General features: G+C 40.8%; 1 protein-coding gene across 4 annotated transcripts in view; it reads left to right on the forward strand.

Moving 5' to 3' along the window:
- Window positions 1-401: 401 nt before the first annotated feature.
- Window positions 402-12,526, forward strand: part of WARS2 (tryptophanyl tRNA synthetase 2, mitochondrial) — a 96,475-nt gene continuing 84,350 nt past the window's right edge. For all 4 annotated transcript variants that reach the window (XM_068964879.1, XM_068964880.1, XM_068964882.1 and 1 more), the window contains exon 1: window positions 402-491. In XM_068964879.1, the coding sequence (XP_068820980.1) occupies window positions 402-491 (90 nt within the window). The remainder of the gene's footprint in view (window positions 492-12,526) is intronic.

Raw genomic sequence — 12,526 nt, forward strand, 5'->3', positions numbered from 1 at the left:
CAGATCAAATGCATTAACGAGGCCACATAGGTCTCAAAAAAACCACCTGCTGCCCTCTAAGAGGATCAGGGAGGTCCCACTGCCAGAGAAACTTCTTAAAAACTTGCCTCAGGACGATTAAGATCCGAAAGGCTTTTTTACTTTCTTCCAGTTTAAAACGCTGTTACTAATATCCCGTCCTTCAAGAAACCTGCGCAAATACAGGTCTCCATGGCATACACTAAAGTCAAGACACATCCGGATCCTAACCCACATCTGCTCTGCGAAGGCCGGACTCCCCCCAAACAGCTGAGGACCGCCCCGAGAGCAAGGGCGCATGCGCAGCAAGCAAACGCGCAGCGAATCTGGAATTTCCTCTGACCAGATGTCACTCAAGACAAGACGGCTCCGCCCTTTTCAAGATGGCGCTGCACTCAATGCGGAAAGCGCGTGAGTGCTGGAACTTCATCCGGGCACTTCATCAAGGACCCGACGCTGCTCCCGTTCCCCAGGTAACCAATGTTAACCCTTCTTCCGCCGGTTTCCCGTCTCGCTAGGTCCTTCTCGCCTCTCTTTCCTCCCTTCTTTTGCTTCACCCTCCCCGTTTTCTCTGGAGAGTACCGAGCTCTTCCGTTCCTAAGGTTGATTCGCCTAAGACTGCTTTCTTACTCGGAGCGTGATGACGTTGTAAGGATACGCGTGACGTAACGCGCCCCTGGTGGGAGGAGCGCGCCGCCGCTTGCCCACTTGGCCTTAGTACCTTCGTCTCTGGGCGCCGCAGCTCCACTGTTGCCGGGCAACCCGGGAAGCTCTTCCCTGTGTGACGTTGTCAGACACCAGAGAGCTAGTCCTTCCGGCACTGCCCTAGTCCTGATGTTGCTGTTTTTACTTTCCTTTCCGTAACAGTAAGCCAAGGGACCTGGCGAAGAAATTGGAAAAGACACCTCATTAGTAATTAGACTGTTTAAGGAGGTGCACCCTCTTGGCATCCTCTCTCTGGCAGTGCGATACTTGAGCAATGTCAGTGTACCTTCCACTCTGTATTTCTCCCCATTGTCCGGAAGCAGACCTGTATCTAGAAGGTTCTTTGAAGGAATTTAAGCAAGCTTTCCAAAGGTGTGGTCCTGTCCTGGTAGCACTGCTGTTACCAGGCTCCTCTGTCCATGGAATTCTCTAGACCAGAATATTGGAGTGGGTTGCCATGCCCTCCTCCAGGGTATCTTCACAACCCAGAAACTGAACCCAAGGCTCCCGCATTGCAGGCGGATTCTTCACCATCTGAGCCACCAAGGAAGTGTGACATGACAAATCACTTTTTCTCTCTGGACTTCCTTTCTTCAGCAAAATGGGTGGAGGAAGGGTTAGCGTGTTACTTTACGCTTTGGAAAATGAGTGGCTCCACGATAGAGAAGCCAAAGTAAAGCGGTGATATTAATTATCAAAACCCGGATATAAATTCAAGTTAGTTTTCTAATCATCCCATGATTACTTAACTTTCTGTACTTAAGTGGTCTTCATAGATATTGGCCTAACCAGATTCTTCTAAGAATAGAGGATATTACACTGGGAAGTTATTTATCAAAACAGTTATTTAAATGTTTTAAATTGCAGGTAGCATAGTTAAGTAAGAATTGATTGCGAATTAGATAAATACAGCAAATATCCCTCTCTTTGAAGTTTGGAGATTTGATTCTGTAGTGCCAGAATTGGTTGATTACTGGGAATTCTTGGCAGTCCAGTGGTTAGGACTCTGAGGTTTCACTGCTGAGGGTGTGGGTTCAATCCGTGATGGGAGAACTAAGATCCCACAAGCTGAGGGTGCAGGGAGATTTGGTTGATTACTATAGTTATATACTATATTTCTAGGTAATAGTAGCATAATAAAACCTGTGAATCCAAAGTTACTAAATCTTAGACTCAAACTCCCTCTCATAACAAACTCAAGAGTTGTGAATGTCATGAGAAACAGAATCAAAGAGAAAAGGAAAACAAACTACAGTCTGCTTATGCTTATCCCAGGAAGTTTAGGGCATTAAATCATTATAAGCGCTAAAGAATAGAATTTGAAATCTCTACTATTGTTTCAGTGGCATTTATGAACACAGTTATCTTAATCAACTGTTAATCTAGATTGTTTCACGTTGTAGATTTTCCAAAGTGGTGTTCTCAAACCTTTAATTTAGCTTTTGGTAGAATACAAATTAAATATAGGAAAGAGCACTCCTTAAAGCATAATTCTACATGTAAATTTTAAAATTCTTTTTCAGATTCTTTTCCATTATGGTTTATTGCTGCATATGGGATATAGTTCTCTATGCTATACAGTAGGACCTTGTTGTTTATGTGTTTTATATATAGTAGTTTGTATTTGCTAATTCCAAATTCCTAATTTAGCTCTCCACTGCCTCCTATAATTTTCAGTCATTAAAAATGATGGTTTGAAGGACTAGTGCAGTCTTTTGAAAGACCAACTGAGAAAAGATACAAAATTACATTCACAGTGTCATTATAATATTATGTTTGCAAATAAATATTTATGTAAGTATCTATGTACAGGAAAAACGACTAGAAGGAAACAACTGTTCTTAACTTTTTGTGCTTTCTCTTTGGTCTTTCTAAATAATGGATTAAAAGTGATTTAAGTGTTCTTTAAGCTTTCTGTAGTTTTCACATGTTCTAAATTGAAGAGATACCACTCTCAGACCCAGAAAAAAGTCTTAAAACATAAATCTTCAGATGAATGCATAGCCAGTATATCATCTGTGCTATTGTAGATCTCTGAGGGAGAGTTTGTGGGACAGTACTTGTCCCACAGTGCTGTTATTTAAAATGGCCTTAGAAAAGTTATTAAAATGGCTTTAGAAAATGAAAAATTTATGGCCGTTTTTCCTGTATGTATCTTCTTTTTCACTTGAAAAGCTTCCTTTGAAGTCAAAGAGATTTTGTGAACAGATGCAGAAATATGTGAAGGAAGAATTGGATTCTTAAACCAGATGCATTAGACACTTTTATGATATCTCATAACCTTTGTAGAAAACAAAAATTATTTTGCAGGGCTATAATATAATGGAAAGAAACGTATATTTATCACATGAATGATTCTATCAACAAGTAAGAAACAGCAACTTGCTTCTTATTAGTTTTGGCTGTACAGTTACTTCCTGAGGTGAGAAGCAAAAGTGGGTGAACCATGGCAGTACTTTGCCAGAGTATTGAGATTCGTAGGTTGTTTTAATGATTTCCTATGAAAGCAAAATCTTGGTTAATAATCTTGGCATTGGGGACCTTTAGTTATCTCAAGAGGCGGCTTTTGCCCTTCAAGGCTAAATGTAGAATCAAGTTTAAAATGAAAGCTAGAGAGAAAACAGAAATAATAGTGTATCAAGCCTTACTCATTATGAATGTCTACAATTTATATGAAAGTAGTTTATTTTGCCAGGTGTTACCTGACAGAAAACCACTGAAGTCTGACAAGATGAGAGTAGTCACAGAGTCAGAGGAATGGAGATCTGACATTTTATGTTTAAACATTGATGGCATTAGGTAAATTTAAGCCTGTCATCTTTGACCAAACCCAGAATCCACACTTACTTAAGCACTAACTTATGACTGTATTGTGCAAAGAGTGAAATATTGACGGTTAGTAGACTTCTGCAAGAATATTTGTGATCATTCAAGTGAAGTATAAAATGTCCACATTTTATCACTGTTGAACAGCACACTTCTTATTAGCTGTCCCATCCTGGATTTGGCCTGTATTACCATACTGTTTCTACTGTTTATGGTCACTAAATTTGACCTATGGTTATTCAATGAAGGAATCATGCCTGCAAAAAAATAGGCAGTGTATTAGATTTTTGATCTTGTGTTTAGTTCTTACAACAAGTCTTTTTTTAAAAATCATTCTTTTTTAAAAAGCATTAAAAAAGAATCATTTGGGATAAAGAGTCACAAAATTAGTACAGAGCATTCCTGTATATGCTTCACCAAGCAGCTTCATCTTGCATAATATACTTACCTAAGCCAAGAAATTAACATGGGACAATTTCAAATTTCACCAATTTTTCCGCTAGTCTCCTGGTTTAGGATCAAATCCGGGATCCCATATTGCATTTAGCTGTCATGTCTCCCCCAGTCTATGGCACTTCCTCAGTCTTTCATGACCTTGGTCTTTTTGAAGAGAATTGGTTAATTTATTTTGTAGAATGTCTCTCATATGTCTGATATTTTTCTCATGATTAGACTGAGGTTAGACAAGAATCCTTTAGAATACTTCATAACGAGGCTTTGAGATAGGTATTAACACCTTATTTTAAGCATCCAGAAGTAGACTTTATTTAAGTAACTTGCCTAATATCACAAAGCTAATTAATTATGGAATTAGAATGGTAAAATTGACTGTTGACATTTCATTCCATATTTTGTAATTAGTATTTGTTGCTAGAGATTTCTGTGATCTTAATGGCATTAAATTGGGATAGTGTTCCCAGTGGCTCTTCCCTTTAGCTTTTCTCTGCCTTGTCCATTGTCTGTCCAACCAGCAACATGAACTAATCAGCCTGGAAAGCTGTCAGGACTGCTATGACCCTCTGGAAATTGTGCTAGCTGCTCACTGTGCCGGTTTGATTTGGCTACATCCTCTCTGTGCTTTTCTTAAATCAGGATGTTGCATGGATCTACTCTAAAGGTCCTTTTAAGCTCAGTCTATGAGTCTTTTTTTGTTTTGGCTGTGGTGGGTCTTCATTAACTACACGTGCGTGCGCTTTTCTCTAGCTGCGGTAAGCAGAGGCTCCTCTTCTCTGTGCTGCCCGTGGCTTCTCTTGTTGCAGAGGATGGGGCTCTGGATGCACAGGTTTAGTTACCCTGCACCATGTGGAATCCTCCTGGACCAAGGATCAAACCTGTATCCCCTGCATTGGCAGGCAGATTCTTAACCACTGGACCACCAGGGAAGTTCCGAGTCCATTTGTTTGAAATGCTTCCTAGGTTAATTTCCCATGTGAACTGACTTAGCTTATTCAAAACATAGTATTTAAAAATCTTTAAAAAATCTCTTTGTGTAGCTGATGAAAACTGAGGGTATCTACTGAAAATACAGAGGAGAACTTGTGAATCAATGCTGAGCATTTATGATAGCAGCCACAGTCAGAAAATGCTGAAAACGGTGAGGCTGCTGACTGCCAGAATCTTTCTCAGTATACCTACTGCATGTCTACAGGTTACAGAACTGTCTGTGGAGGCTTATGCAAACGTGTGTGTGTTTGTGTGTGTGTGTGAGCACGCGCATGCTAAGTTGCTTCAGCGGTGTCCCACTCTTTGCAGCCCTGTAGATCGTAGCCTGTCAGGCTCCTCTGTCCATTGGATTCTCCAGGCAAGAGAGAATGGTTTGGATTGCCTTGCCCTCCTCCAAGGGATCTTCTCAACTCAGGGATCAAACCTGCATCTCTTACATCTCCTGCATTTGCAGGCAGGTTCTTTACCACTAACGCCCACTGGCAAGTCTCTTTCTATATATATCTACACACACACACACACACACACACACACACACATATTATAATGTATCTATTTGTATATTTAAGCATGTATGTATGCATATCCTGTCTTTCAGAGAGGGAACTAACATTTAGCTAAGGCTTGTTATGTGCCAAGCTTTCTTGCTATGTACTATACAGCTTTATCTTATTTACTTCTCACAAAAATTCTGTAAATATTATTCTATCCATTTTATGAAACTGGAAACTAAGGTTTGAAGAGGTTAGGAAATATTCCCATCAGAGAGCTGGTAAATGGCAGTGCCAGGATTCCCACTCAGCCTTTCCTGAGCTCTTCCCACTTGACCAGTGGTCTCTTATCAAATAAAATCCTATATGAATCCCTCTTAGATAAAGCAGATAAAAGTAGAGCATTTTTCTCAGAATGGGTGAAAATAATTGCAAATGAAGCAATTGGCAAAGGACTAATCTCCAAAATATATTACTACAAGCAGCTCATGCAGCTCAATATCAGAAAAACAAACAACCCAATCAAAAATGGTTGAAGACCTAAACAGACATTTCTCCAAAGAAGGCAATCAGATGGCCAATAAGCACAACAGTGCTCAACATTGCTCATTATTAGAGAAATGCAAATCAAAACTACAGTGAGGTATCACCTCCTACCAGCCAGAACAGACATCATCAAAAAATGTACAAACAATAAATGCTGAAGAGGATGTGGAGAAAAGGGAACCATCTTGCACAGTTGGTGGAAATGTAAACTGATACAGCCACAATGGAGAATAGTATGGAGATTTCTTTAAAAAATATAGGAATAAAACTATCATATGACCCAGCAGTCCCACAACTTGGCATATACCCTGAGAAAGCCATAATTCAAAAAGACACATGTACCACAATGTTCACTGCAGCTCTGCTTACTATTTGCAGCAGCTAGGACATGGAAGCAATCTAGGTGCCCATCAACAAATGAATGGATAAAGAAATTGGGGTACATATGTACAATGGAATATTACTCGGCCATAAAAAGGATGAATTAGAGTCAGTTCTAGTGATGTGGATGAACCTAGAGCCTGTTACACAGAGTGAGGTGAATCAGAAAGAGAAAAATACTGTGTATTAGTGAATGCGGGAGACCCAGGTTCGATTCCTAGGTCGGGAAGATCCCCTGGAAAAGGAAATGGCAACCTACTCCGGTACTCTTGCCTAGAGAATCCCATGAAGGGAGGAGCCTGGTAGGTTACAGTCCATGGGGTTGCAAAGAGTCAGACACGACTGAGTGACTTCACTTCACTTTCACTTAGTGAATATATATGGAATCTAAGGAAAATGGTAATGATGAACCTGTCTAAAGGGCAGAAATAGAGACATAGAGAGCAGAGGACACAGAGGGTTGGACAAATTGAGACAGTAGCATTGGAACATATACATTACCATGTGTGAAATAGATAGCCAGTGGAAAGTTGCTGTTATAACACAGGGGACTCAACCCAGTGCTGTGACAACCTAGGAGAGTAGGAAGATTCAAGAGGAAGGGTACATATGTATACTTATGACTGAGTCACGTTGTCGTATGGCAAAAACTAGCACAACATTGTAAAGCAATTATCCTCCAATTAAAAATAAAAAGAACTTTTCTGACTTAAGAAATACTAAAGTAGCTATGGCCCCATTTGCTTGGCCCCTCCTACTCCTGTCTACCACCTTCCCTCCACACACAGCCAGGGACTGCTAAGACGGTGCCATGGTGTCTTGGATTTCTTAAGATGAAGTTTGAAAAATACTTCAGCTTCCTTAAATATCCAAGTGAATTTGTTGGCTTAGGACCACATATGGTGGGTGGATTTTTAAGGAGCTGCTCTATAAATGAGTTGATATGTATGTATTTTATTAATAAAATGCAACCTTTTTTCTATTTATCATAAGCTAGGAGAGTACTTGAGATAATAGCAGTCTGTTTTCTTTCCTTTCTTCTTTCTTTTCTAACTTCTTTCTTTCATCCAAACACAGTTTGCTTCTGCATAATACGCAGGTGCTTATGTACAGCGTAGCCTCTGTGCATGCATGCTACATTGCTTCAGCTGTGTCTGACTCTGTGTGAGCCTATGGATTGTAGCCCGCCAGGCTCCTCTGTCCATGGAATTCTCCAGGCAAGGATACTGGAGTGGGTTGCCATGCCCTCCTCCGGGGGATCTTCCCCACCCAGGGATCGAGCCCAGATCTCTTGTGTCTCCTGCACTGGCAGGCGAGTTGTTCACCATTCATCCCACCTGGCCGCTGGCCACCTCCCAAAGAGTACTTTCTTCAGCTCTACTCTTGATCCTGTTTTACCCCCACCTATCAGGGGTTCAGGAATCTCTCTGCTATCAGCATGAGGCCTAAGCCTTCCTCCTGAATTTCCGCAGGATAAATGTACAGGCTTACGATAGAAGGTGCTCTGCCCATGTGAGACACTAGATGCAGAAAGATAATTTATAGGCACAGAGGTGATACATTGACTCCAGCATGACTGAATTTAACCCTGCTCAGGCCTTAACAGTTTTCTCACTATATCATTCCTTAGCAGTGAAAGTGAAGTGTGCGACTCTTTGCAACCCCATGGACTGTAGCCTACCAGGCTCCTCTGTCCACGAAATTTTCCAGGCAAGAGTACTGGAGTGGGTTGCCATTTCCTTCTCCAGGGGATCTTCCTGACCCAGGGATTGAACCCAGGTCTCCCGTATTATAGGCAGACGCTTTACTGTCTCAGCCACCAGGGAAGTCATACCCTACCTCTTATTCCCAGTCAAAAGCTTACACTTTTTCTTAACTACCTTGCTTACTGAGCAAGGCAGGGTCATATCTAGATTCATCCCACCCCATCATCTGACTGTTCATGGTCCTGTAATCATTTACCGAAATTCATCTACAGCTCTCTTTTTCCTTTGGCTTTTGGCACAGTCTTCCTCGCATTGAGCCTACATCCGGTTGGCTAAGAACTGCATTGTTGACTGCCCTTTTGTCTCTTCAAAAGCACAGTTGACCAGCCTGATTTCTAACCCATAGAGGTTCTCTCCATTTCCACTTTTACATTCCCTGCCCTCTAGACTGGGACACCAACCAGTAGACAGACAGAGAGAGCTCAGTTTCTCCTTTGCATTCCTGTCCTGGTGTTCTAGTGAGATTCTACGGTCCCAGGTAACTCCAGTGTGGGTGGAGCCCCTAATGACCTTGGTTACACTGCTTCTTGTGTAAGGTTCTTGGGATAATGATTGTAGATTTTTCATCAATGCTTTCAGAAACATAATAAAACATAGCGTATCACAAATAACAATTTTCAAGTGGAATCTGTTATTTTCATTAATAATATTCTGCTCTAATATAACACTTTGTAGTTTTCAGAATGCTTCCCACATTCTCCTTTAATCTTGAGGACAACATGCAATGTTTTGTTGGGGAACTCCTGAGCAGTAGGGCTATTAAAAGCCACACAGCTCTTCTATGCTTGTCCTTTGTTTCTTCTTGGAAAGACTTTGTTCACTCTAGATATACATGTTTCTAGAGCATAGAATGTTCAGAATTGTTCTTGGCCCTCGAATTTTTTTTTTTTTACCAGTTCTTTAATGATTATGAATTAAATAAATGTCAGTATCCTTTAAAGTTTTAGTTCAATAGATACTATTTTCTTATTTGTACTAAAATTAACTCAATGTTTAATTCATTTTGGGACCCTGATCTGATGGGACTGTGATCATTTCAGTTATTATGGAATATGATAAGAAGGGAAAAGATACCAGCATACTTTTATTGAGTGTTTACCATGTACCATACATTGTTTGAAGCACTTGACATGCATTAGTTTGTTTAATCCTAACAATGCAATGAGGTCATTGTTAATATTAGCCCCATTTTACAGATGAAGCTACTGAGAGGTTAAATAACTCACCCAAAGTCACATAGCAAGTATCAGAGCCAAGATGGTAACCCTAGGCAGTACTGATTCCAAATTCTGTGTACTAAATGTATTAAAAGACATTAAATTCTGAAGCAAATTACCCATGTTAATACGCTGATAACTGCTATGCAAACTTTTAAATCTCTTCTGTGAAAGTCACTTATATATCTTGCCATGATAACATGCAGAGTAGAAATTATAAATCATCCTCTGTTGTTGCTGAACTTACAGTCTTGTTTGGCTCAGTGAGTTATGAGAAAGGAGCAAAGCTGTCTTATAAATTTATCTCCGTGTCTCTCGTTGGCTACTGCCACTAGGATTACCCTGTGTAAAATAAGGGCTTTTAACACATAAGTCCCTAGGTGCATGTAGGAAGTTGTGTTTATACACAGTCTATAGCTGCAAGGTCAACCTGTGCACAGCCCTGCAGGCAGAGGGGAGGTGGAGAGTGCTGAAGCTTATGGATGGCCAGGGGGCCACTATCTAGGGTCTAGTTGGGATTTATGACTAGAATGCTTTCTTCAAAAATAACAGAGATGCAAAGTGAGAAGATGGGCGAGATTAAAGTAATTAGTGTTGTGGGGCATTTCTACAAGGAATAAGTAAGAATTTTATTGTAAAAGATTCTCATTCCAAAAAGTTCTTAGTAGAGTCTGTTATGAATTGAATTGAAGTGTCATTACTAATTAGTACATTAGCTGGGATGCTGTTGAGGCTTCACAATTAGCAACATTGAATAGAATTTATATTATACCAGACAAAGGGCTTCTCATGAACATTTCCTTATAACTCCCATGAATAGAGACTTTGCATGGACTATTCTATTTTATATTCATTCAGCCTCACTCTTTACTCTGATAGTTTGGCCCCTTTTGGGGAGCAGGAGAATGTAATTGTGAAGGGAAATGGAGCTGTTTACTTAAATCCCTGATTTGGATTCCTGTCCTCCCAGGGGGAGAATGGTCTGGGCAGCCAGTTCATAAATTTACTGGAAGAGAAAAGAGCCTCTTGGGTTGGGGGTAAGTGTGCAGCGTGAAGGTGGAGTCCCAAGGGAGATGTTAAGGGCCAGATGATGTGGAGCCCTTGCCAGTTCTGGGGAGAGAGCCAGGTTGGCCCTCCGTGGATACTGGTTACCTGGCCATCTTGGTTGTGAAGGAAATTCCTTCTGTGCAGGCAATATTGGCTTCTCCCGTGGCTGGCAAGTTTCCAGGCACCCCCATGCTGCCAAGCTGTGAAACTCAGTAACCCAGAGAAGCCAGTGTCTAGAGACTCAACAGTCATACAAAATTACACTTGTCATCTTAAACTTGACTGACCTCTCACGAAGAGGAAGTGTGGTAAAGCAGAAGGGACATGGCTTTCGGGATCAGTCAGACTACATGCTAACTATGTGATGTCAGGCAAGTTATGCAACCTCACTATACCTCAGTTTCCTCATCTGCAAAGTATTAATAGTAATACTCACGTGGTAAAACTTTTATGTGGATTCAAAATTCTATCATATGTGTAAAGTCCCTTGGTCAATGCACAGCACCTGGTGGGTCCTCTGTGCTTTATGATGATTATGTCTTCAATAATATATAATTCTTCTCACCTACTTTGCTCTCCTTTACCTCTTACCAATCTTGAGAACCTTGTGATTCTTCTCATCTCCACACTATCCTTCCCCTTCAGTTCAGTTCAGTCGCTCAGTCATGTCCGACTCTTTGTGACCCCGTGAATTGCAGCACGCCAGGCCTCCCTGTCTATCACCAACTCCCAGAGTTCACCCAAACTCATGTCCATTGAGTCCGTGATGCCATCCAGCCATCTCATCCTCTGTCATCCCCTTCTCCTCCTGCCCCTAATCCCTCTCAGGATCAGAGTCTTTTCCAATGAGTCAACTCTTCTCATGAGGTGGCCAAAGTATTGGAGTTTCAGCTTTAGCATCATTCCTTCCAATGAACACCCAGGACTGATCTTCTTTAGGATGGACTGGTTGGATCTCCTTGCAGTCCAAGGGACTCCCAAGAATTTTCTCCAACACCACAGTTCAAAAGCATCAATTCTTCGGCGCTCAGCTTTCTTCACAGTCCAACCCTCGCATCCATACTTGACTACTGGAAAACCATAGCCTTGACTAGATGGACCTTTGTTGGCAAAGTAATGTCTCTGCTATTGAATATGCTATCTAGGTTGGTCATAACTTTCCTTCCAAGGAATAAGCATCTTTTAATTTCATGGCTGCAATCACCATCTGCAGTGATTTTGGAGCCTAAAAAAAATAAAGTCAGCCACTGTTTCCACTGTTTCCCCATCTATTTGCCATGAAGTGATGGGACCAGATGCCATGATCTTCGTTTTCTCAATGTTGAGCTTTAAGCCAACTTTTCACTCTCCTCTTTCACTTTCATCAAGAGGCTTTTTAGTTCCTCTTCACTTTCTGCTGTAAGGGTCAATCTCACCAGATTAACCTCCCCAAAGCAGTGTGCTAATGGTGTTGTTCCCTTGTTCAGAAATCTTTGAGGGCTTCTCATAAAGTTTAGACTCCTTAGAACCCCACATTCCGACCTTCCTTTCACAGTCCAGATCCAAAACACTTCTCCAGGTCATTGCTGTCGTACCTACATGGATCCCCTGCCCTGGAGTTCATAGAATTTCCAAGTTTGCTCAGAGCTATTTTCTTTGACTTCTTTGTTAATGTCACTATCTCTCCTTGTAAAAACCTTTCTTCCCATTTTAATTTGTATGCACCCATCAATCTTTAAAGAGTGGTGATTCTTTAAAATAAAAAACAAAAACAAAACTCATGTATGGAAAACTGTTCTTAAGCTGGAAATGATTGCTCCCATTTTGAAATTTTATAGGACTTTGTCTCTTTCTTATAGAAATTAACAAATCCTTCCTTATATACTCTCTTTTTATGGACATTTGCTTTAAGACAGATGGAAAGCTTGATTTGGAGAGGGGGTTGTTTTTTATTCAGACATTTTTGTGAACACTCCACCAAGAAACAGTTTATGATATATACATTGTTTCACAGGTGCAGCTTCTGTTTTTCATAACTGTATCTGATTATACTGGGGTTTGCTACCTCTGTAAATTATACTAAAGTTTGTTACCTTTGTATATGGAA

This window comes from Capricornis sumatraensis, chromosome 2 (genome assembly GCF_032405125.1).
Source record: "Capricornis sumatraensis isolate serow.1 chromosome 2, serow.2, whole genome shotgun sequence".
NCBI classification, from domain to species: Eukaryota; Metazoa; Chordata; class Mammalia; order Artiodactyla; family Bovidae; genus Capricornis; species Capricornis sumatraensis.